Source organism: Lathyrus oleraceus, chromosome 1 (assembly GCF_024323335.1).
Source record: "Lathyrus oleraceus cultivar Zhongwan6 chromosome 1, CAAS_Psat_ZW6_1.0, whole genome shotgun sequence".
NCBI classification, from domain to species: Eukaryota; Viridiplantae; Streptophyta; class Magnoliopsida; order Fabales; family Fabaceae; genus Lathyrus; species Lathyrus oleraceus.
This window is the reverse complement of record NC_066579.1, coordinates 231,538,393-231,564,825: the sequence shown is the minus strand read 5'-3', so window position 1 is coordinate 231,564,825 and position 26,433 is coordinate 231,538,393. Positions and strand designations below refer to the sequence as shown.

General features: G+C 31.5%; 4 protein-coding genes across 4 annotated transcripts; all 4 read right to left on the bottom strand.

The window, feature by feature from the left end:
* Window positions 1-7,694: 7,694 nt before the first annotated feature.
* LOC127101169 (uncharacterized) lies at window positions 7,695-11,532 on the bottom strand. The gene is made up of 6 exons (XM_051038507.1): window positions 11,382-11,532; window positions 11,001-11,178; window positions 9,021-9,027; window positions 8,260-8,443; window positions 8,004-8,088; window positions 7,695-7,713 (listed from the first exon to the last, which is right to left on the bottom strand). Exons 1-6 carry the CDS (start codon window positions 11,530-11,532, stop codon window positions 7,695-7,697), a joined length of 624 nt encoding a protein of 207 aa, XP_050894464.1.
* A 951-nt stretch (window positions 11,533-12,483) lies between these two features.
* LOC127101162 (uncharacterized) lies at window positions 12,484-16,297 on the bottom strand. Its single transcript, XM_051038493.1, has 3 exons — window positions 16,147-16,297; window positions 15,515-15,613; window positions 12,484-12,791 (listed from the first exon to the last, which is right to left on the bottom strand). Exons 1-3 carry the CDS (start codon window positions 16,295-16,297, stop codon window positions 12,484-12,486), a joined length of 558 nt encoding a protein of 185 aa, XP_050894450.1.
* A 2,624-nt stretch (window positions 16,298-18,921) lies between these two features.
* Window positions 18,922-19,406, bottom strand: LOC127101152 (uncharacterized). The gene is made up of 2 exons (XM_051038482.1): window positions 19,131-19,406; window positions 18,922-19,077 (listed from the first exon to the last, which is right to left on the bottom strand). Exons 1-2 carry the CDS (start codon window positions 19,404-19,406, stop codon window positions 18,922-18,924), a joined length of 432 nt encoding a protein of 143 aa, XP_050894439.1.
* Window positions 19,407-20,376: 970 nt separating this feature from the next.
* On the bottom strand, window positions 20,377-21,002 carry LOC127101139 (uncharacterized). The gene is made up of 2 exons (XM_051038475.1): window positions 20,801-21,002; window positions 20,377-20,648 (listed from the first exon to the last, which is right to left on the bottom strand). The coding sequence occupies exons 1-2, from the start codon at window positions 21,000-21,002 to the stop codon at window positions 20,377-20,379; spliced, it is 474 nt and encodes a 157-aa protein (XP_050894432.1).
* Between the last annotated feature and the right edge of the window lie 5,431 nt (window positions 21,003-26,433).

Below are 26,433 nucleotides of genomic sequence, written 5' to 3'. Positions count from 1 at the left end.
TATCCACAATTGAAATATGTTGGAGTTGTATTCATGCACTTAGATCCACGATGACCTTGCTTTCCACACCTTCCAGGTCTCATAGGAATAGGAGCACCCCCCACCCCACCCACTATTTTTATACTCAGTTGCAACTTTTTGACTTTCTTTTCCACTTGGATCTGTATATGGTTTGGTATGATTCTAATTAGCAAATTTCTTCATATTCACACTCTTATAGTAAATAGATCTTACCCAAGTGTCTTTATCATAAATCCTGCACTTATTAACCAACATCGAGTAACGACAAATCTCCTGATATCCAATAAACTACTTAATCTCGGAGCGCATACCATTTACAAACTTCACACATTTGGAACATTCAGCATCCAGTGGCGGAACTGAGGGGGGACGTGGGAAGGCCACGGCCACCCCTCAACTTTTTTTTAATTCATATATATTAAATTACTAAAACATCCTTATTTTAAATTAAAATTAATTTTTATTTTTTCTTTTTCATTCAAAGTTAGGTTAAAATACAGATAAGGTAAAAAGCTCCTACCTTTGCTTTCTTTCTCATATGAGTTTGCTACCGGCACCGGAATCGGAACAGATTAAAGTGATCGGCATTTAACAGGTAAAAAACTTTATTCATTCTTCTTTTATAAAAAGTAACAAATTAAAGTGATTGCTTGATTTGTGTTTTTGAGATTTTTAGGGTTCTTCTTTCTTGATGTGTTAAAATAATCTATATGAGGTTTATTAAGCCAATTCATAACACTATAATTTACAAATATAGTTATACACTGTAATAAGGTTTATTTAATCATTGTTGCTGCTAATTTCTAATAGTGAAGTTACCGGTATTTAAAAACGGATTAAAGTTGATTAATTAAGTTTATTAATTTTTTTCTCTTTTAATTTTTATGTTCTCTAAATTGATTTTTGGATCTGATATGATATTATAGGAAGAGTAAAGATGAATAATAGGAAAATTGATTCTTTTTTCAAAAGGAAAACATGTGAAATTGAAAGAGAAGAGAGAGATGAAGAAATTATAATCCCGACATCCGAATCTGAAACAGTTCTTGAGAATCCAACAATTGAAGAGCATCATGGTTTTGAAAATTCTTTGGAACACGATCTTGGAAAGCGTCCTCCGATTTGGAAATATCCACCAAATCAAGTGGATGCAATACGAAGAGCTTATCTAAAATGGGGTCCATATCAAATTCATTTAGAAAACTATCCTTTGTCCGGTAACGAGGATCATCCGAGAAGGTTTCAACATACTTGGTTTAGCATATTTCCATCATGGTTAGAATATTCACCATCTGAAGATGCCGCATATTGCTTACCATGTTACCTTTTTAGCAAAAAACTAAGTGGACGTCCCAGATCACTTGTCTTTATTTCTATGGGTTTTAGAAATTGGAAGAAAGTTAGGAATGGAAAACATTGTTCCTTTCTTAAACACATAGGGAAGGATCCTTGCTCACCACACAACAATGCAATGAAAGCTTGTCAAGACTTGTTGAATCAAGATGGTCATATTAGAAATGTTATTCAAGTGCAAAGTTCAAGTCAAAGAATGAATAATTGGTTACGAGTCAAGACTTCAATTGACATTGTTCGTTGGTTAACACTACGAGCTTGTGCTTTTAGGGGTCACGACGAAAGTAGCAAATCAAGAAATCAAGGTAACTTTCTTGAGTTATTGAAACTTTTAGCATCCTACAATGATGAAGTTGCAAAAGTTGTGTTGGAAAATGCTCCACAAAATTGCAAGTATACTTCACATCAAATTCAAAAAGAGCTCTTGCAAATTCTTTCTAGTAGGGTGAAAAAGAGTATTCGTGAGGAAATTGGTGATTCCAAATTTTGTATCGTTGTTGATGAAGCTCGTGATGAGTCAAAAAAGGAACAAATGGCTCTTGCATTAAGATTTGTTGATAAAGTTGGTTTAATACAAGAGAGATTTTTTGATGTGGCACATGTTAAAGACACCACATCTTTAACTCTTAAGGAAGCAATATGTGATATACTTTCTCGACATAACCTTGACGTTTCTAACATTCGTGGCCAAGGGTATGATGGTGCTAGCAATATGAGAGGAGAATGGAATGGTTTACAAGCCCTCTTTATGAAGGATTGTCCTTATGCATACTATGTTCATTGTTTTGGTCATCGATTGCAACTTGCATTAGTTACATCATCAAGAGAAGTCAAACCTGTTCATAAATTTTTTGAGAAGCTGATCTTTGTTGTGAATGTTGTTTGTTCTTCTACAAAGCGTCATGATGAGTTACAAGCTGCCCAATTAGAAGAAATTGCTTATTTGTTAGAGATTGATGAGATTGTAACTGGTAAAGGTGCAAATCAAGTTGGTACATTGAAACGAGCTGGAGATACTCGTTGGGAATCACATTACGATTCAATTTTTAGCTTGATAAACATGTATGAAGCAACTTGTTTAGTTTTAAAAAAAATTGTAAAAGATAGAGGGAGTTATGCTACACGTGGGGATGCAGATAGTTGTTACAATTACTTGAAGGCATTTAATTTTATATTTATTTTGCACTTGATGAAAGAAATCACGGGAATAACAGATATGCTTTGTCAAGCCTTACAAAAAAAATCAAGATGTAGTTAATGCTATGAACTTGGTTCGTTCAACAAGACATCTTATTCAAGGTTTGAGAGAAAATGGTTGGGATATATTGTTTACTAAAGTGGTATCTTTTTGTTAAAAGCATGGTATTGAGATTCCTGATCTTAATGATGTTCATTCAACAACAAGATTTGGACGCTCCCGTCTTGAAGAGAATCAAGTCACAATTCAACATTACTTTAAAGTTGAAATCATTTTCACTACCATTGATAAACAATTATAAGAGTTGAATAGCAGATTCAGTGAGCATGCAATGGATTTGTTAACTCTTTCTTGTTCTTTATCTCCTAAGGATGGATATAAAGCTTTTAGCATTAATACTATTTGTTCTTTAGTTGAAAAATATTATCCTATGGGTTTTAGTGATCAAGAGAAGAATAATTTGCAATTTCAACTCCAACATTTTCTATTTGTTGCTCGTCAAGCATCAAACTTGAATAATTTATCAACTATTCAAGAACTACGTTCATGTTTGGTTGCATCTGGACAGGCTGAAACTTACTTCTTGATTGATAGACTACTTCGTCTTATCATGACTCTTCCCGTTTCTACGGCCACAACTGAGAGGTCTTTTTCAGCAATGAAAATTATTAAGACTAAGTTGAGAAACAAGATGGATGATGGGTTTCTTGGAGATAGCATGACAGTATATATTGAAAGGGAGATTAGTGCAAGCATTAGTTCGGAGTCAATTATTGACGATTTCAAGTCACTCGGAACGCGTAAAGCATTACTTTAAGGTAGTTTTAAGTCATGTAATTTAAATTTTTAGTAATTAACTTTGTATTTATTTTAACTTTAATTTTTTATTTAAAATACTATTTACATTTTATTTATAATCTTTATTTTACGTTAGCGGCCATCCCAAATTTTTTTATTTGGCTCCGCCACTGTCAGCATCCACACCATTATATTGAGGACAATACCTAGATAGTTCCTCAAATTTGGCTGCATAGTCAACCATATACATGATACCTTACTTTAACTCTAAGAATTCAATCTCCTTAGGGTTAGGAACATCAGCTGGAAAATATTTATCCAAAAAATCCTTCTTAAAATTAGTCAAAATAATAGTGGTCCCAACAACTTCCAATTGTTGAGGGGTATTCTCTCACCAGTGCAAAGTTTTTCATACAACATATAAGGTCTAAAAAAACCTTATGAGCATTAGTACATGCCATGAACCTGAGAATCTTCTTAATCTCATAAATCCAAGCATGTGCACCGTCAGGATCATGCCTTCCAATAAACGTGAGAGGGTTATTCTTTTGGAATTTTCCCAGTCCTCGAAACTCATCAGCTTCCCCATTTTGATTCTGATTAGCTTTTTGATTAACCAACAAGACCTCATTAGCTTAAGCCATCACACGAGTCATTGTCTCGATATAATTCTACCCACTTAGTTATTTTTAATCAAAATTCTATTTTATTATCCACTCACAAATTCCCTAAATTTCTACCAATTAATTAATTAAATAAATTCTATCAATTATCCATTTTTACTTAAATTATAATTTAATACTAAAACTAATATTCTCTACCTTCATATAATATAATTATTAAAAATATAAATAAATTCTAGCCAAGAACTTATGAACCCATATAATATTAATTAATTACTCAACGACATTCTAAAATTAAATATTAATCATTATAATAATTAATAAAATATAATAATAAAAATCGAGATGTTACGAGGTTGTCTCAACTTTTCTCCTTTTTCTCTCCTCACATACTCTTTAAAGTCCCCTCACCCTTAAATTGAAAAATAAATTTTATATTTATTTTATTTATTCATTCTTACTAATTTCCATTATTTTAGCCTATAATTTATAAGTAACCATGACACTTTCTATTTATTATTATTATTATTAACATTTTTATTTAAATAAGCTTTTATTTTATTTTATTAAAACTATAAATAATAACACATTAAATCATTAAGCATACCAAAAATTCTATTTAATTTCGGAGGTGTTACAACTTTCTCCATTTATAGAATTTCGTCCTCGAAAATTTACTGGAGAAGGACTACTGACAATAGGTGTCGATATGACCCTATCCACAATTGAAATATGTTGGAGTTGTATTCATGCACTTAGAGACACAATGACCTTGCTTTCCACACCTTTAATGCCTCAAAGGAATAAGAGCACCTCCCCCACTATTTTCATACTGAATTGCAACTTTTTGACTTTGTTTTCCACTTGGATCTGAATATGGTTTGATATGATTCTAATTAGCAAATTTCTTCACATTCACACTCTTATAGTAAATAGGTCTTACCCAAGGGTCTTTATCATAAATCTTGCACTTATTAACCAACACCGAGAAACGACGAATCTCCAGATATCCAATAAACTACTTAATCTCAGAGCGCATACCATTTACAAAATTCACACATTTGGAACATTCAACATCCATACCATTATATTGAGGACAATACAGTTCCTCAAATTTGGTTGCATAGTCAACCATATACATGTTACCTTGCATTAACTCTAAGAATTCAATCTCCTTAGGGTTAGGAACAATAGCTGGAAAATATTTATCCAAAAAATCCTTCTTAAAATTAGTCAAAATAATAGTAGTGCAAACAACTTCCAATCGTTTAGGGGTATTCTCTCACCAGTGCTAAGCATTTTTCATACAACGTATAAGGTCTAAAAAAAACTTATGAGCATTAGTACATGCCATGAACTTGAGAATCTTCTCAATCTCTTAAATCCAAGCATGTGCACCGTCATGGTCATGCCTTCCCTTAAACGTGAGAGGGTTATTCTTTTGGAATTTTCCCCGTCCTCGAAACTCGTCAGCTTCCCCACTTTGATTCTGATTAGCTTGTTGATTAACCAGCAAGGCCTCATTAACTTGAGCCGTCACATGAATCATTGTCTCGGTATAATTTTACCCACTTCCTTATTTTTAATCAAAAATTCTATTTTACTACCCACTCACAAATTTCTTAAATTTCAACCAATTAAGTAATTTAATAAATTCTATCAATTATCCATTTTTATTTAAATTATAATTTAATACTAAAACTAATATTCTCTACCTCCATATAATTTAATTATAAAAAATACAAATAAATTCTAGGCAAGAACTTACGAAGCCATAAAATATTAATTAATTACTCAACGACATTCTAAAATTAAATATTAATCATTATTATAAATAATAAAAATTAATAATAAAAATCAAGATGTTAGGAGGTTGTCTCAACTTTTCTCCTTTTTCTCTACTCACACACTCTTTAAGGTTCCCTCACCCTTAAATAGAAAATTAAATTTTGTATTTATTTTATTCATTCATTCTTACTAATTTCCTTTATTTTAATAAATCTCATTATTTTAGCCTATAATTTATAAGTAACCACGACACATTCTATTTATTATTATTATTAACACTTTAATTTAAATAAACTTTTATTTTATTTTATTTTATTAAAACTATAAAAATAACACATTAAATCATTAAGCACACAAAAATTTATAATTAAATTTCAGAGGTGTTACAACTTTCTCCATTTACAGAATTTCCATCCTCGAAAGTTTAATTGAGAAGGACTACCTTAGACAAGACTTATTCATCTGGCTCTCTAGCTTCTACGTCGCGTTGACCTACACCTGGTCTTGTCTTTGGCTTCTGACAATAGGTGTCGATATGACCCTATCCACAATTTAAATATGTTGGAGTTGTATTCATGCACTTAGAGACACGATGACCTTGCTTTCCACACCTTTCATGCCTCAAAGGAATAAGAGCACCTCCCCCACTATTTTCATACTCAGTTGCAACTTTCTGACTTTGCTTTCCACTTGGATCTGTATATGGTTTGATATGATTCTAATTAGCAAATTTCTTCACATTCACACTCTTATAGTAAATAGATCTTACCCAAGTGTCTTTATCCTAAATCTTGCACTTATTAACCAACACCGAGAAACGACGAATCTCCTGATATCTAATAAACTTCTTAATCTCGGAGCGCATACCATTTACAAAATTCACACATTTGGAACATTCAACATCCACACCATTATATTGAGGACAATACCTAGATAGTTCCTCAAATTTGGTTGCATAGTCAACCATATACATGTTACCTTGCTTTAACTCTAAGGATTCAATCTCCTTAAGGTTAGGAACATCAGCTGGAAAATATTTATACAAAAAATCCTTCTTAAAATTAGTCAAAATAATAATAGTGCCAACAACTTTCAATCGTTAAGGGGTATTCTCTCACCAGTGCTAAGCTTTTTCATACAACGTATAAGGTCTAAAAAAATCTTATGAGCATTAGTACATGCTATGAACCTGAGAATCTTCTCAATCTCTTAAATCCAAGCATGTGCACCGTCAGGATCATGCCTTCCCTTAAACATGAGAGGGTTATTCTTTTGGAATTTTCTTCGTCCTCGAAACTCATCAGCTTCCCCACTTTGATTCTGATTAGCTTCTTGATTAACCAGCAATGCCTCATTAGATTGAGCCATCACATGAGTCATTGTCTCGATATAATTCTACCCACTTACTTATTTTTAATCAAAATTCTATTCTACTACCCACTCACAAATTTCTTAAATTTCTACCAATTAAGTAATTAAATAAATTCTATCAATTATCCATTTTTATTTAAATTATAATTTAATACTAAAACTAATATTCTCTACCTCATATAAGTTAATCATTAAAAATATAAATGAATTCTAGCCAATAACTTATTAACCCATATAATATTTATTAATTACTTAACGACATTCTAAAATTAAATACTGATCATTATAATAATTAATAAAATATAATAACAAAAATCGGGATGTTACGAGGTTGTCTCAACTTTTCTCGTTTTTCTCTATTGACACACTCTTTAAACTTCCCTCACCCTTAGATAGAAAAATAAATTTTATATTTATTTTATTTATTCATTCTTACTAATTTCCTTTATTTTAATAAATCTCATTATTTTAGCCTATAATTATAAATAACCACGACAGTTTCTAGTTATTATTATTATTAACATTTTAGTTAAAATAAACTTTTATTTTACTTCATTAAAACTATAAATAAGAACACATTAAATCATTAAGCATACCAAAAATCCTGATTAAATTTCGGAGGTGTTACAACTTTCTCCATTTACAGAATTTTCGTCTCCAAAGTTTACTTAAGAAGGACTACTATGGACAAGACTCATTCATCTGGCTCTCTAGCTCCCACGTCACGCTGACCTACACTTGGTCATGTCTTTGGTTTCTGACAATAGGTGTCGATGTGACCCTATCCATAATTAAAATATGTTGGAGTTGTATTCATGGACTTAGACACACGATGACCTTGCTTTCCACACCTTCCATGCCTCAAAGGAATATGAGCACCTCCGCCAGTATTTTCATACTCGGTTGCAACTTTCTGACTTTCTTTTCCACTTGGATCTGTATATGGTTTGACAAGATTCTAATTAGCAAATTTCTTCACATTCACATTCTTATAGTAAATAGATCTTATCCTAAAGTCTTTATCATAAATCCTGCACTTATTAACCAACATCGAGAAACGAAGAATCTCCTGATATCCAATAAACTACTTAGTCTCGGAGCGCATACCATTTACAAACTTAACACATTTGGAACATTCAACATCCACACTATTATATTGAGGACAATACCTAGATAGTTCCTCAAATTTGGCTGCATAGTCAACCATAGACATGTTACCTTGCTTTAACTCTAAGAATTCAATCTCCTTAGGGTTAGGAACATCAGCTCGAAAATATTTATCCAAAAAATCCTTCTTAAAATTAGTCAAAATTATTGTAGTGCCAACAACTTCCAACCGTTGAGGGGTATTCTCTCACCAGTGCTAAGCTTCTTCATACAACGTATAGGTCTAAAAAAAACCTTATGAGCATTAGTACATGCCATGAACCTGAGAATCTTCTCAATCTTATAAATCCAAGCATGTGCACCGTCAGGAATATGCCTTCTCTTAAACGTCAGACGGTTATTCTTTTGGAATTTTCCCAGTCCTCGAAACTCATCAACTTCCCCATTATGATTCTGATTAGCTTGTTAATTAACCAACAAGGCCTCATTAACTTGAGTCGTCACATGAGTCATTGTCTCGAGATAATTCTACCCACTTACTTATTTTTAATCAAAATTCAATTTTACTACCCACTCACAAACTCCCTAAATTTCTACCAATTAACTAATTAAATAAATTCTATCAATTATCCATTTTTATTTAAATTATAATTTAATACTAAAACTAATATTCTCTACCTCCATATAATTTAATTATTAACCATATAAATGAATTCTAGCCAAGAACTTATGAACCCATATAATATTAATTAGTTACTCACCGACAATCTAAAATTAAATATTAATCATTATTATAATTAATAAAATATAATAATAAAAATCGAGATGTTACGAGGTTGTTTCAACTTTGCTCCTTTTTCTCTACTGACACACTCTTTAAAGTTCCTTCATCCTTAAATAGAAAATTAATTTTTATATTTATTTTATCTATTCATTCTTACTAATTTCCTTTATTTTAATAAATTTCGTCATTTTAGCCTATAATTTAAAAGTAACCACGACACTTTATATTTATTATTAATTTTAAGATTTTAATTTAAATAAACTTTTACTTTATTTTATTAAAACTATAAATAATAACACATTAAATCATTAAGCATACCAAAAATTCTAATTAAATTTCAGAGGTGTTACAACTTTCTCCATTTACAGAATTTTTGTCCTTGAAAGTTTACTTGAGAAGGACTACTTTGGACAAGACTCATTCATCTGACTCTCTAGCTCCCACATCGCGCTGACCTACACCTGGTCTTGTCTTTGGCTTCTGACAATAGGTGTCGATATGACCCTATCCACAATTGAAATATGTTGGAGTTGTATTCATGCACTTAGAGACACGATGACCTTGCTTCCCACACCTTTAATGCCAACAACTTCCAATCGTTGAGGGGTGTTCTTTCTCCAGTGCTAAGTTTTTTCATACAACGTATAAGGTCTAAAAAAACCTTATGAGCATTAGTACATGCCATGAACTTGAGAATCTTTTAAATCTCTTAAATCCATGTGCATTGTCTGGATCATGCCTTCCCTTAAACATGGGAGGGTTATTCTTTTGGAATTTTCCCAGTCCTCGAAATTCACAAGCTTCCCCATTTTAATTCTGATTAGCTTATTGATTAACCAGCCAGACCTCATTAGCTTGAGCCATCACATGCGTCATTGTCTCGATATAATTCTACCCACTTACTTATTTTTAGTCAAAATTCTATTTTACTATCCACTCACAAATTCCCTAAATGTCTACCAATTAATTAATTAAATAAATTCTATCAATTATCCATTTTTATTTAAATTATAATTTAATAATAAACTAAATTATCTACCTCCATATAATTTAATTATTATAAATATAAATAAATTCTAGCCAAGAACTTATTAACACATATAATATTAATTAATTACTCAACGACATTCTAAAATTAGATATTAATCATTATAATAATTAATAAAATATAAAAATAAAAATCGGGATGTTATGAGGTTGTCTAAACTTTTCTCCTTTTTCTCTATTGACACACTCTTTAAATTTCCCTCACCCTTAAATAGAAAAATAAATTTTATATTTATTTTATTTATTCATTCTTACTAATTTCCTTTATTTTAATAAATCTCATTATTTTAGCCTATAATTTATAAATAACCACGACAGTTTCTACTTATTATTATTATTAGCATTTTATTTTAAATAAATTTTAATTTTAATTTTATTAAAACTATAAATAATAACACATTAAATCATTAAGCATACCAAAATTCCTAATTAAATTTCGGACGTGTTAAAACTTTCTCCATTTACAGAATTTTCGTCCTCTGAAATTTACTTGAGAAGGACTACTCTAGACAAGACTCATTCATCTGGCTCTCTAGCTCCCACGTCGCGCTGACATACACCTGGTCTTGTCTTTGGCTTTTGACAATAGGTATCGATGTGACCCTATCCACGGTTGAAATATGTTGGAGTTGTGTTCATGCACTTAGAGACACGACGACCTTGCTTTCCACACCTTCCATGCCGCAAAGGAATAGGAGCACCTCCCCCACTATTTTCATACTCAATTGCAACTTTCTAACTCTCTTTTTCACTTGGATCTTTATATGGTTTGATATGATTCTAATTATTAAATTTCTTCACATTCACACTTTTATAGTAAATAGATCTTATCCAAGTGTCTTTATCATAAATCCTGCCCTTATTAACCATCACCAAGAAACGAAGAATCTCCTGATATCCAATAAACTACCTAATCTCGGAGCGCATACCATTTACAAACTTCACACATTTGGAACATTCAGCATCCATACCATTATATTGAGGATAATACCTAAATAGTTCCTCAAATTTGGCGGCATAGCCAACGATATACATGTTACCTTGCTTTAACTCTAAGAATTCAATCTCCTTAGGGTTAGGTACATCAGCTGGAAAATATTTATCCAATAAATCTTTCTTAAAATTAGTCAAAATAATAGAAGTGCCTAAAACTTCCAGTCGTTGAGGGGTATTCTCTCACAAGTGCTAAGGTTTTTCAAACAACGTATAAGGTCTAAAAAAACATTATGAGCATTAGTATAGACCATGAACCTCAGAATCTTCTCAATGTCTTAAATCCAATCATGTGCACCGTCAGGATCATGCCTTCCCATAAACGTGAGAGGGTTATTCTTTTGGAATTTTCCCAGTCCTTGATACTCATCAGCTTCCCCATTTTGATTCTGATTAGCTTGTTGATTAACCAGGAAAGCCTCATTAGCTTGAGCCGTCACATGAGTCATTGTCTCGCTATAATTCTACCCACTTATTTGTCTTTAATCAAAATTCTATTTTACTATCCATTCACAAATTCCTTAAATTTCTACCAATTAATTTATTAAATACATTCTATCAATTATCCATTTTTATTTAAACTATAATTTAATAATAAAACTAATATTCTCTACCTCCATATAATTTAATTATTAAAAATATAAATAAATTCAAGCCAAGAACTTATTAACCCATATAAAATCAATTAATTACTCAACGACATTCTAAAATTAAATATTTATCATTATAATAATTAATAAAATATAATAATAAAAAGCGGGATGTTACGAGGTTGTCTCAACTTTTCTCCTTTTTCTCTATTGACACACTCTTTAAAGTTCCCTCAACCTAAAATAGAAAAATATATTTTATATTTATTTTATTTATTCATTCTTACTAATTTCCTTTATTTTAATAAATCTCATTATTTTAGCCTATAATTTATAAATAAGCACGACAATTTCTACTTATTATTATTATTAACATTTTAACTTAAATAAACTTTTATTTTATTTTATTAAAACAATAAATAATAACACATGAAATCATTAATCATACGAAAAATCCTAATTAAATTTTGGAGGTGTTACAACTTTCTCCATTTTTAGAATTTTCGTCCTCGGAAATTTACTTGAGAAGGACTACTCTGGACAAGACTTATTCATCTGGCTCTTTAGCTCCAACGTCACGCAGACCTACACCTAGTCTTGTCTTTGACTTCTGACCATAGGTGTCGATGTGACCCTATCCACAATTGAAATATGTTGGAGTTGTCTTCATGCACTTAGAGACACGACGACCTTGCTTTCCACACCTTCCATGCCGCAAAGAAATAAGAGCACCTCCCCCACTATTTTCATACTCAATTGCAACTTTCTAACGTTCTTTCCACTTGGATATGTATATGGTTTGATATGATTCTAATTAGCAAATTTCTTCACATTCACACTCTTATAGTAAATAGATCTTATCCAAGTGTGTTTATCATAAATCTTGCACTTATTAACCATCACCGAGAAACGACGAATCTCCTGATATCCAATAAACTCCTTAATCTTGGAGCGCATACCATTTACCAACTTCACACATATGGAACATTCAACATCCACACAATTATATTGAGGACAATACCTAAATAGTTCCTCAAATTTGGCTGCATAGTCAACCATATACATATTACCTTGCTTTAACTTTAAGAATTCAATCTCCTTAGGGTTAGGAACATCAACTGGAAAATATTTATCCAAAAAATCCTTCTTAAAATTAGTCAAAATAATAGTAGTGCCAATAACTTCCAATCGTTGAGGGGTGTTCTTTCACTAGTGCTTAGGTTTTTCATACAACGTATAAGGTCTAAAAAAACCTTATGAGCATTAGTACATGCCATGAACCTGAGAATCTTTTCAATCTCTTAAACCCAAGCATGTACACCGTCAGGATGATGCCTTCCCTTAAACGTGAGAAAGTTATTCTTTTGGAATTTTCCCAGTCCTCGAAACTCATCAGCTTCCCCATTTTAATTCTGATTTGCTTGTTGACTAACCAACCATGCCTCATTAGCTTGAGCCATCATATGAGTCATTGTCTCGATATAATTTTACCCACTTACTTATTTTTAATCAAAATTCTATTTTACTATCCACTCACAAATACCCTAAATTTATACCACATAATTAATTAAATAAATTCTATCAATTATCCATTTTTATTTAAATTATAATTTAATAATAAAACTAATATTCTCTACCTCCATGTGATTTAATTATTAAATATATAAATAAATTCTAGCCAAGAACTTATTAACCCATATAATATTAATTAATTACTCAACGACATTCTAAAATTAAATAATAATCATTATAATAATTAATAAAATATAATAATAAAAATCGGGATGTTACGAGTTTGTCTAAACTTTTCTCCTTTTTCTCTATTGACACACTCTTTAAATTTCCCTCCCCCTTAACTAGAAAAATAAATTTTATATTTATTTTATTTATTCATTCTTACTAATTTCCTTTATTTAAATAAATCTCATTATTTAAGCCTATAATTTATAAATAACCACGACAGTTTCTACTTATTATTATTATTAGAATTTTATTTTAAATAAAATATTATTTTAATTTTATTAAAACTATAAATAATAACACATTAAATCATTAAACATACCAAAGATTCTAATTAAATTTCAGAGGTGTTACAACTTTCTCCATTTACAAAATTTTTGTGCTCGAAAATTTAGTTGAGAAGGACTACTCTAGACAAGACTCATTCATCTGGCTCTCTAGCTCCCACGTCGCGCTGACCTACACTTGGTCTTGTCTTTGGCTTCTGACAATAGGTGTTGATATGACCCTATCCACAATTGAAATATGTTGGAGATGTATTCATGCACTTAGACACAAGATGACCTTGCTTTCCACACCTTCCATGCCTCAAAGGAATAAGAGCACCTCCCCCACTATTTTCATACTCGGTTTCAACTTTCTGACTTTCTTTTCCACTTGGATCTGTATATAGTTTGACACGATTCTAATTATCAAAGTTCTTCACATTCACAATCTTATAGTGAATAGATCTTACCTAAGTGTCTTTATCATAAATCCCACACTTATTAACCAACACTGAGAAACGACGAATCTCCTGATATCCAATACACACATTTGGAGCGTTAAGCATCCACACCATTATATTGAGGACAATACCTAGATAATTCCTCAAATTTAGTTGCATGGTCATTCATATACATGTTACCTTGCTTTAACTCTAAGAATTCAATCTCCTTAGGGTTAGGAACATCAGCTGGAAAACATTTATCCAAAAAATCCTCCTTAAAACTAGTCCAAATATTAGTAGTGCCAACAATTTCCAATTGTTGATGGGTATTCTCTCACCAATGCTAAGCTTTTTTCATACAACGTATAAGGTCTAAAAAAATATTATGAGCATTAATACATTCCATGAACCTGATCATCTTCTCAACCTTTTAAATCCAAGCATGTGTATCGTCAGGATCATGCCTTCCCTTAAATGTGAAAGGGTTATACTTTTGGAATTTTCCCAGCCCTCGAAACTCATCAGCTTCCCCATTCTGATTCTGATTAGCTTGTTGATTAACCAACAAGGCCACATAAGCTTGTGCCATCACATGAGTCATTGTCTCGATATAATTCTACCAACTTACTTATTTTTAATCAAAATTCTATTTTACTACCCACTCACAAATTTCTTAAATTTCTACCAATTAAGTAATTAAATAAATTCTATCAATTATCCATTTTTATTTAAATTATAATTTAATACTAAAACTAATATTCTCTACCTCCATATAATTTAATTATTAAAAATATAAATAAATTCTAGCCAAGAACTCAACGACATTCTAAAATTAAATATTAATTATTATAATAATTAATAAAATTTAATAATAAAAATAGGGATGTTACGAGGTTGTGTCAATTTTCTCCTTTTTCTCTACTCACACACTCTTTAAAGTTCCCTCACACTTAAATAGAATTTTTTTTTTATATTTAGTTTATTTATTCATTCTTACTAATTTCCTTTATTTTAATAAATCACATTATTTTAGCTATAATTTATAAATAACCACGACTCTTTCTATTAATTATTATTATTAACATTTTATTTTAAATAAATTTTTTTAATTAAAACTATAAATAATAACACATTAAATCATTAATCATACCAAAAATTCTAATTAAATTTCGGAGGTGTTACAATTTTCTCCATTTACAAATTTTTCGTCCTCGAAAATTTACTTGAGAAGGACTACTCTAGACAAGACTCATTCATCTGGCTCTCTTGCTCCCACGTCGCGTTGAACTTCACCTGGTCTTGTCTTTGGCTTCTGACAATAGGTGTCGATGTGACCCTATCCACAATTGAAATATGTTGGAGTTGTATTCATGCACTTATAGACACAATGACCTTGCTTTCGAAACCTTCCATGCCTCAAAGGAATAGGAGCACCTCCCCCACTATTTTCATACTCGATTGCAACTTTCTGAATTTCTTTTCCACTTGGATCTGTATATAGTTTGACATGGTTCTAATTATCAAATTTATTCACATTCACACTCTTATAGTAAATAGATCTTACCCAAGTGTTTTTATCATAAATCCTGCACTTATTAACCAACACCGAGAAACGAAGAATTTCCTGATATCCAATAAGCTACTTAATGTCAAAGCTCATAACATATACAAACTTCACACATTTGGAACATTAAGCATCCACGCCAATATATTGAGGACAATACCTAGCTAATTCCTCAAAATTAGCTGCATAGTCAGCCATATACATGTTACCTTGCTTTAACTCTAAGAATTCAATCTCCTTAGGGTTAGGAACATCAGTTGGAAAATATTTATCCAAAAAATCCTTCTTAAAACTAGTTAAAATAATAGTAGTGCCAACAACTTCCAATTGTTGAGGGGTATTCTCTCACCAGTACTAAGCATTTTTCATACAACGTATAAGGTCTAAAAAACATTATGAGCATTAGTACATTCGATGAACCTGAAAATCTTCTCAATCTTTTATTTCCAAGCATGTGTACCGTCAAGATCATGCCTTCCCTTAAACGTGAGAGGGTTATACTTTTGGAATTTTCCTAGTCCTCGAAACTCATCAGCTTCCCCATTCTGATTTTGATTAGCTTGTTGATTCACCAGGAAGGCCTCATTAGCTTGAGCCATCAGACGAGTCATTGTCTCGATATAATTCTACCCACTTACTTATTTTTAATCTAAATTCTATTTTACTACCCACTCACAAAATCCCAAAATTTCTACCAATTAATTAATTAAATAAATTCTATCAATTATCCATTTTTATTTAAATTATAATTTAATACTAAAACTAATATTCTCTATCTTCATATAATTTAATTATTAAAAATACAAATAAATTCTATCCAAGAACTTATGAAGCCATATAATATTAATTAATTACTCAACGAAATTCTAAAATTAAATATTAATCATTATAATAAATAATAAAAAATATCAATGAAAATCGAGATGTTACGAGGTTGTCTCAACTTTTCTCCTTTTTCTCTACTCACACACTCTTTAAAGTTCCCTCACCCTTAAATAGAAAAATAAATTTTATATTTATTTTATTTATTCATTCTTACTAATATCCTTTATTTTAATAAATCCCATTATTTTAGCCTATAATTTATAAGTAACCACGACACTTTCTATTTATTATTATTATTAATATTTTAATTTAAATAAACTTTTATTTTATTTTATTAAAACTATAAATAATAATACATTAAATCATTAAGCAAACCAAAAGTTCTAATTAAATTTCGGAGGTGTTACAACTTTCTCCATTTACAGAATTTTTGTCCTCGAAAATTTACTTGAGAAGGACTACTCTAGACAAGACTCATTTATCTGGCACACTAGCTCCCACGTCGCGCTGACCTACACTTGGTCTTGTCTTTGGCTTCTGACAATAGGTGTTGATATGACCCTATCCACAATTGAAATATGTTGGAGCTGTATTCATGCACTTAGACATAAGATGACCTTGCTCTCCACACCTTCCATGCCTCAAAGGAATAAGAGCACCTCCCCCACTATTTTCCTACTCGGTTGCATCTTTCTGACTTTCTTTTCCACTTGGATCTGTATATGGTTTGACATGATTCTAATTATATAATTTCTTCACATTCACACTCATATAGTAAATAGATCTTACCCAAGTGTCTTTATCATAAATCCTGCACTTATTAACCAAAATCGAGAAACTACGAATCTCCTGATACCCAATAGACTACTTAATCTCGGAGCGTATACCATTTACAAACTTTACACATTTGGAACATTCAACATCCACACCATTATATTAAGGATAATACCTAGATAGTTCCTCATATTTGGCTGCATAGTCAACCATATACATGTCACCTTGCTTTAACTCTAAGAATTCAATCTCCTTAGCGTTAGGAACATCAGCTGGAAAATATTTATCCAAAAAATCCTTCTTAAGATTAGTCCAAATAATAGTAGTGCCAACAACTTTCAATCGTTGAGGGGTGTTCTAAAAAACCTTATGAGCATTAGTACATGCCATGACCCTGTGAATCTTCTTAATCTCTTAAATCTAAGAATGTGCACCGTCTGGATCATGCCTTCCCTTAAACCTGAGAGGGTTATACTTTTGGAATTTTCCCAGTCCTCAAAACTCATCAGCTTCCCCATTCTGATTCTGATTAGCTTGTTGATTAACCAGCCATGCCTCATTATCTTGAGCCATCACATGAGTCATTGTCTCGATATAATTCTACCCACTTACTCATTGTTAATCAAAATACGATTTTACTACCCATTCACAAATTCCCTAAATTTCTACCAATTAATTAATTAAATAAATTCTATCAATTATCCATTTTTATTTAAATTATAATTTAATACCAAAACTAATATTCTCTACCTCCATATAATTTAATTATTAAAAATATAAATAATTCTATCCAAGAACTCATTAACCCATATAATATTAAATAATTACTCAATGACATTCTAAAATTAAATTCTAATTTTATAATAATTAATAAAATATAATAATAATAATCGAAATGTTACGAGGTTGTCTCAACTTTTCTCGTTTTTCTCTACAGACACGCTCTTTAAAGTTCCCTCACCCTTAAATAGAAAAATATATTTTATATTTATTTTATTTATTCATTCTTACTAATTTCCTTTATTTTAATAAATCTCATTATTTTAGAATATAATTTATAAATAACCATGACTCTTTCTATTATTTATTATTATTAACATTTTATTTTAAATAAGCTTTTATTTTATTTTATTAAAACTATAAATAGTAACACATTAAATCATTAAGCATACAAAAAATTCTAATTAAATTTTGGAGGTGTTACAACTTTCTCCATTTAGAGAATTTTCGTCCTCGAAAATTTACTTGAGAAGGACTACTCTGGACAAGACTCATTCATCTGGCTCTCTTGCTCCCACGTCACGCTGACGTACACCTGGTCTTGTCTTTGGCTTCTGACAATAAGTGTCAATGCGACCCTATCCATAATTGAAATATGTTGGAGCTGTATTCATGCACTTAGAGACACGATGACCTTGCTTTCCACACCATCCATGCCTCAAAGGAATAGGAGCACCCCCCCACACTATTTTCCTACTCGTTTGCAACTCTTAAAGTAAATAGATCTTACCCAAGTGTCTTTATCATAAATCCTGCACTTATTAACCAACATAGAGAAACGACGAATCACCTGATATCCAATAAACTACTTAATCTCGGAGCGCATACCATATACAAACTTCACACCTTTGGAACATTAAGCATCCACACCATTATATTGAGGACAATACCAAGATAATTCCTCAAATTTAGCTGCATAGTCAACCATATACATGTTATCTTGCTTTAACTCTAAGAATTCAATCTTCTTAGGGTTAGGAGCATCTGCTGGAAAATGTTTATCCAAAAATTCCTTCTTAAAATTAGTCCAAATAATAGTAGTTCCAGCAACTTCCAATCATTTACGGGTATTCTCCCACCAGTGACAGCTTTTTCATACAACGTATAAGGTCTAAACAACATTTTAAGAGCATTAGTACATGCCATGACCCTAGAAATTTTCTCAATCACTTTAATCCAAGGATGTGCAGCGTTAGGATCATACCTTCCCTTAAATGTGAGAGGGTTATTCTTTTGGAATTTTTGCTGTCCTCTAAACTCATCATCTTCCCCATTCTGATTCTGATTAGCTTGTTGATTAACCAACAAGGCCTCATTAGCTTGAGCCATCACATGAGTCATTGTCTCGATATAATTCTATCCACTTACTTATTTTTAACCAAAATTCTATTTTACTACCCACTCACAAATTTCCTCAATTTCTAACAATTAATTAATTAAATAAATTCAACCAATTATCCATTTTTATTTAAATTATAGTTTAATACCAAAAGTAATATTCTCTGCTTCCATATATTTTAATTATTAAAAATATAAATAAATTCATGCCAACAAATCATTAAACTATATAATATTAATTAATTACTCAAAGACATTCTAAAATTAATGTATTAATTATTATAATAAAAATCGGGAAGTTACAAGGTTGTCTCAACTTCTCTCCTTTTTCTTTACTGACACCCTCTTTAAAGTTCCCTCACACTTAAATAGAAAAATAATTATTTATTTATTTATTCATTCTTACTTATTTCCTTTACTATAATAAATCTCATAATTTTAGCCTATAATTTATAAATAACCACGACTCTTTCTATTTATTATTATTATTAACATTTTATTTTAAATAAACTTTTATTTTATTTTATAATTTATTATTACTATAACTAGTAACACAATAAATCATTAAGCATACCAAAAATTCTAATTAAATTTTGGAGGTGTTACAATTTTCTCCATTTACAGAATTTTCGTCCTAGAAAATTTATTTAAGAAACACTACTCTGGAAAAGACTCATTCATCTGGCTCTCTGGCTCCCACGTAGCGTTGACATACTCATGGTCTTGTCTTTGGCTTCTGACAATAGGTGTCTATGTGACCCTATCCACAATTGAAACATGTTGGAGCTATATTCCTGAACTCATAGACACAATAACCTTGCTTTGCACACCTTCCACACCTCAAAGGAATAGGAGCCCCTCCGCCACTATTTTCATCCTAAATTGCATCATTCTGACATTCTTTTCCACATGGATCTTTATACAATTTGACATGATTCTAATTAGCAAATTTCTCCACATTTACACTCTTATACTAAATAGATCTTGCCCTAGTGTCTTTATCAGGAATCATGCACGTATTAATCAACACCGAGAAATGACAAATCTCCTGATATCCAATAAACAGCTTAATCTCGGAGCGCATACCATTTACAAACTTCGGACATTTGGAACATTCAAAATCCAAACCCTTATAGTGAGGATAATACCTGTATAGTTCCTCAAATTTGGCCGCATAGTCAACCATAGACATGTTACCTTGCTTCAACTTTAACAATTCAATCTCCGTAAGGTTAGAAACATCAGCTGGAAAATATTATCCAAAAAATCTTTCTTAGAATTAGTCCAAATAATATTAGTGCAAGCAACTTCCAATCGTTGACGGGTATTCTCTCACCAGTGCTCAGCTTTTTCATACAACGTATAAGATCTAAACAACACCTTATAAGCATTAGTACATGCCATGACCCTGAAAATCTTCTCAATCTCTTGAATCCAAGCATGTGCACCATCAGGATCATACCTTCCATTAAACGTGAAAGGATTATTATTTTGGGATTTTTCTAGTCCTTGAAACTCATCATCTTCCCCATTCTCATTCTGATTACCTTCTTGATTAACCAGCAAAGCCTCATTAGCTTGAGCCATCACATGAGTCATTGTCTCAATATAATTCTACCCACTTACTTATTTTTAATCAAAATTTTATTTTACTACCCACTCACAAATTCCCTCAATTTCTACCATTTAATTTATTAAATAAATTCTACCAATTATCCATTTTTATTTAAATTATAATTTAACACTAAAACTAATATTGTCTACTTCCATATAATTTAATTATTAAAAATATAAATAAATTCTAGCCAATAACTCATTAACCCATATAATATTAATTAATTACTCAAAGAGATTCTAAAATTAAATATTAATTATTATAATAATTAATATAATATTATAATAAAAATCGGGATGTTACAATGTCGTCTCAACTTTTCTCCTTTTTCTCTACCGACACACTTTAAAGTTCCCTCAACCTTAAATAGAAAAATAAATTTTTTATTTATTTTATTTATTCATTCTTACTAATTTCCTTCATTTTAATAAATCTCATAATGTTAGCCTATAATTTATAAATAACCACGACTCTTTCTATTTATTATTATTAACATTTTATTTTAAATAAACTTTTATTTTATTTTATTTTATTAAAACTATAAATACTAACACAATAAACCATTAAGCACGCCAAAAATTCTAATTAAACTTCGGAGGTGTTATAACTTTCTCCATTTACAGAGTTTTCGTCCTCGAAAATTTACTTGAGAAGGACTACTTTGGATAAGATTCATTCATTTGGCTCTCTAGCTCCCACGTAGCGCTGACCTACAACTGGTCTTGTCTTTGGCTTCTGACAATAGGTGTTAATGTGACTCTATCCACAATTGAAATATGTTGGACCTGTATTCCTGAACTCAGAGACACAATGATCGTGCTTTCCACAACTTTCATGCCTCAAAAGAATATGAGCACCTCCGCCACTATCTTCATCCTCAGTTACAACTTTCTGACTTTCTTTTTCACTTGGATCTGTATATGGTTTGACATGATTCTAATTAGCAAATTTCTTCACATTCACACTCTTATAGTAAATAGATCTCGCCCTAGTGTCTTTATCATAAATCATGCACTTATTAACCAATATCGAGAAACGACAAATCTCTTGATACCCAATAAACTGCTTAATCTCGGAGGGCATGCCATTTACAAACTTCACACATTTGGAACATTAAGCATCCACACCATTATATTAAGGACAATACTTGGATAGTTCCTCAAATTTGGTTGCATAGTTAATCATAAACATGTTACCTTGCTTTAACTCTAAGAATTCATTCTCCTTAGGGTTAGGAACATCAGCTGGAAAATATTTATCCAAAAAATCCTTCTTAAAATTAGTTAAAATAATAGTAGTGCCAGCAACTTCCAATCGTTGACGGGTATTCTCCCACCAGTGCTCAACTTTTTCATACATCATAAAACGTCTAAACATCACCTTATGAGCATTAGTACATGCCATGACCCTGGAAATCTTCTCAATCTCTTGAAACCAAGCATGTGGGTCGTCAGGATCGTACGTTCCCTTAAACGTGAGGGGGTTATTCTTTTGGAATTTTCCCAGTCCTCGAAACTCATCAGCTTCCCCATTCTAATTCTGATTAGCTTGTTGATTAACCACCAAGGCCTCATTAGCTTGAGTTATCACATGAGTCATTGGCTCGATATAGTTCTACCCATTTACTCATTTTTAATCAAAATTCTATTTTACTACCCACTCACAAATTCCCTCAATTTCTACCAATTAATTAATTAAATAAATTCTACCAAATATCCATTTTTATTTAAATTGTAATTTAATACTCAAACTAATATTCTCTACTTCCATATGATTTAATTATTAAAAATATAAATAAATTCTAGCCAACAACTCATTAACCCATATAATATTAATTAATTATTCAAAGACATTCTAAAATTAAATATTAATTATTATAATAATTAATAAAATATAATAATAAAAATCGGGATGTTACAAGGTTGTCTCAACTTTTCTCCTTTTTCTCTACCGACACACTCTTCAAAGTTCCCTCACCCTTAAATAGAAAAATAAATTTTATATTTATTTTATTTATTCATTCTTACTAATTTCCTTTGTTTTAATAAATATGATTATTTTAGCGTATAATTTATAAATAACCACGACTCTTTCTATTTATTATTGTTATTAACATTTTATTTTAAATGAATTTTTGTTTTATTTTATTAAAACTATAAATAATAACACAATAAATCATTAAGCACACCAAAAATTCGAATTAAATTTCGGAGGTGTTACAACTTTCTCCATTTACATAATTTTTGTCCTTGAAAATTTATTTGAGAAGGACTACTCTGGACAAAACTGATTCATCTGGCTCTCTAGCTCCCACGTCGTGCTGACCTATACCTGGTCTTGTCTTTGGCTTCTGACAATAGTTGTCAATGTGACCCTATCCACAATTGAAATATGTTGGAGTTGTATTCCTGCACTCAGAGACACAATGATCTTGCTTTCCACACCTTTTGCGCCTCAAAGGAATATGAGCACTTCCCCCATTATCTTCATCCTCCGTTGCACTTCTCCCACTGTACAGTTTGAGATGATTCTAATTAGAAAATTTCTTCATATTCACACTCTTATAGTAAATAGAGCTTGCCCTAGTGTCTTTATCATAAATCCTGCCCTTATTAACCATTACCGAGAAGACAAATTTCCTGATATCCAATAAACTGCTTAATCTCGAAGCGTATACCATTTACAAACTTCACACATTCGGAACATTCAGCACCCACACCATTATAGTGAGGATAATACCTGGATAGTTCCTAAAATTTGGTTGTATAGTCAACCATATACATGTTACCTTGCTTCAACTCTTAGAATTCAATCTCCTTAGGGTTAGGAACATCAGCTAGAAAATTTTTATCCAAAAAATCCTTCTTAAAATTAGTCCAAATAATAGTAGTGCCAACAACTTCTAATTGTTGACGGCTATTCTCTCACCAGTGCTCATCTTTTTCATACAATGTATAAGGTCTAAACAACACCTTATGAGCATTAGTACATGCCATGATCCGTAAAATCTTCCCAATCTCTTGAATCCAAGCATGTGCATTGTCAGGATCATACCTTCCCTTAAACGTGAGGGGGTTATTCTTTTGGAATTTTCCCAGTCCTCAAAACTCTTCAGCTTCCCCATTCTGATTCTGATTAGCTTGTTGATTAACCAGCAAGGCCTCATTAGCTTGAGCCATCACATGAGTCATTGTCTCGATAGCATCAACAATTGCATAATCGTTTATACCTACATTTCTTCTTGCACAACCAGCTAACGAGTTAATCTAATAGTAAAGCAAATAACGGCTACGGGAAAAACAACACTAACAATGTTAACACACATGTAGCATTTTAAGGGAAACATATAATCATAATTCCTAAGGCCAAGGGGACCGACCTGGATTTGATACCAAAGCTTGTAACACCCTAAACCCTAAGTGTAATTTATTAAACATTGCAGATAATATGAAGATAAAAATAAAGGTGTCACATTGATAAAACATTCAACGTTCATTCCAAAGGTGGAATTTTAATTCAGAACATAGCATAAGTAATTAGTAGAAAACAACTTAAAAGATGTAGAAAAGTATTCCGAACCTGATGTTACAATATTAGAGCTAACTCAGAAATAATACTAAAGGTCGACAAAATGTACAACGAACATAACGAATAAATAAAACAACTGAAGAGTCCAATTACACCATCATCCATAAAACAACAACTATTACTCCTCAGTCTCAATCTGGTAAATATCTACATAAATGTAGATAGGTAAAAACATAGAAATTGAAAGGGTGAGAATACATTCCATAAATTAAATGATGTATAAACTGTTATACGATAGACCAAGATCTAAGGGGGGGGGGGGGGGGGGGGATAGGTCACAAGTTAAAATTTGAACCAAAATTAGTTTTAAATTTTTTTATAGTACGGAAGCAAGTTTCAAAAATTTCCCAGATGAAAAATTGTCTAACCGAACCTACTATCAAAAAGCTTGGATATGCATAGAGGTGTCAATGCAATGATAATAATCCATAAGTCATTCAACAATAACTAATCACAACTAGTTGAATACAATAGGAAAAGTCTATCTCTAATGATCAAAACACATAAAAAGTTAGGTCAAGCAATTTGTCGAACACTTAGTGTGCGATCAACAATGTTTGGAATGTTATGTAGGGTCTGTTGTTCTTAGAAATCCAATCACAACCAAATGGTTTATGATCTACACAACAATACAAATTTCAAAATGCATTCAAAACTAAGACCCAAACAATATTGATCGAATGATCGATGCAATCGGCAATTTGCAAATTACAAAGTAAAACGAGAGAGAGAGAGAGAGAGAGAGGGTCACGAAGAAAAAGAGTGTCTTTATTTTTATCGTGTTATAGCCCAATTCAAATAAAAAATTAATATGAGTCTAATATAATCTATTTCAAGTAGCTAAAAAGGAAAGACTTTTTTTTATTACCTCGGCCAATGGTTTAGCTAGGGAGCTTCTCTGTTGACCTACCTCCTTCCTCTTGTTCGACGATTAACTCTTCCAGGCCTTGCTTGCCTCGTGTGAGAAAAGAGGGAAAATTCTAACATACTAACACCATTAATGGGTGAGAGATAGAGAGAGAGTACACAAAGATTTGATTAGGCAGTTCCCCAACCGACCTCGCTATGGGTACCTCTGCCCTCAATTCAAATTCGAATTGAGATATTATAATAAGTCTTAATTTGAAAAATATTTGTATACAAGAGATGGAGAAATCAAACTTCTATAAAACCTAAGTTTGATGTTGACTCTACCACCTCCAAAACCCTTGATCAAAGATTGATTAAGTAAGCAACACTGTCGCTTTAATTCACATGTTCTTATTACTTCCTTGCAAGGCTCTCCTTGTCTCAAGGCTTTCACCCGGTTGAATTAATCCAAAGCGCACACTTGTTGAAACCCAAGATTTTCCAACACGATCCACCATCTCACGATACTCCCTTGCAAGGCACCCCTTGTCTCAAGGCTTTCACTCGATTGGATCCTAATTCCACAATCTTGTCCAGAACCTTCAAACCCTAAACGACCTTGAAGGAAAACCCCAACTCAGTTTTCTAATTTGAATCCCTTAAAGTTGTCAACCCAATATTCTCGGTACAACAAACCTAATTGGACATTATCAACCCTAATCTAGACGGCACCCAATCAAAAAATGATTATGTGTAGTTTGATCGTGTGTATGCATAGATGGTGTTGAAGATTATAGGAATGCTTTAAAGTCCTGGATTCATGTAGGCTTTACTCAATCTAGAAACCTTACTAGAAAATGATGCATGTATGAAGTATTTATATGCATGGGTTATCTAGGGAAAAAAGGAATGCAAAGGACTTGAGAAAAATGTGAATTTTTGAAAAATTACATAGAATAAGTCAACCTATAAAAGTCA

Excerpts from the sequence above, each read along its gene's own strand:
- LOC127101139 (XM_051038475.1), bottom strand. The coding sequence starts at position 21,002 with ATGACTCATGTGATGGCTCAAGCTAATGAGGCTTTGCTGGTTAATCAA. Across the intron at positions 20,649-20,800 it reads GATTTTCAGGGTCATGGCAT|CTGATGTTTCTAACCTTACG; the intron begins GTACTAATGCTT and ends AATATTTTCCAG.
- LOC127101169 (XM_051038507.1), bottom strand. The coding sequence starts at position 11,532 with ATGACTCATGTGACGGCTCAAGCTAATGAGGCTTTCCTGGTTAATCAA. Across the intron at positions 11,179-11,381 it reads GGGAAGGCATGATCCTGACG|CTGATGTACCTAACCCTAAG; the intron begins GTGCACATGATT and ends AATATTTTCCAG. Across the intron at positions 8,089-8,259 it reads ATGTGTTAAGTTTGTAAATG|ATCCAAGTGGAAAAGAAAGT; the intron begins GTATGCGCTCCG and ends AACCATATACAG.
- LOC127101152 (XM_051038482.1), bottom strand. The coding sequence starts at position 19,406 with ATGACTCATGTGATGGCTCAAGCTAATGAGGCCTTGTTGGTTAATCAA. Across the intron at positions 19,078-19,130 it reads TCACTGGTGGGAGAATACCC|GAATTTTTGGATAAACATTT; the intron begins GTAAATGATTGG and ends AATTTTAAGAAG.
- LOC127101162 (XM_051038493.1), bottom strand. The coding sequence starts at position 16,297 with ATGACTCGTCTGATGGCTCAAGCTAATGAGGCCTTCCTGGTGAATCAA. Across the intron at positions 15,614-16,146 it reads GGGAAGGCATGATCTTGACG|ATCCAAGTGGAAAAGAAATT; the intron begins GTACACATGCTT and ends AACTATATACAG. Across the intron at positions 12,792-15,514 it reads TGGAAGGTTTCGAAAGCAAG|TTGATGTTCCTAACCCTAAG; the intron begins GTCATTGTGTCT and ends AATATTTTCCAG.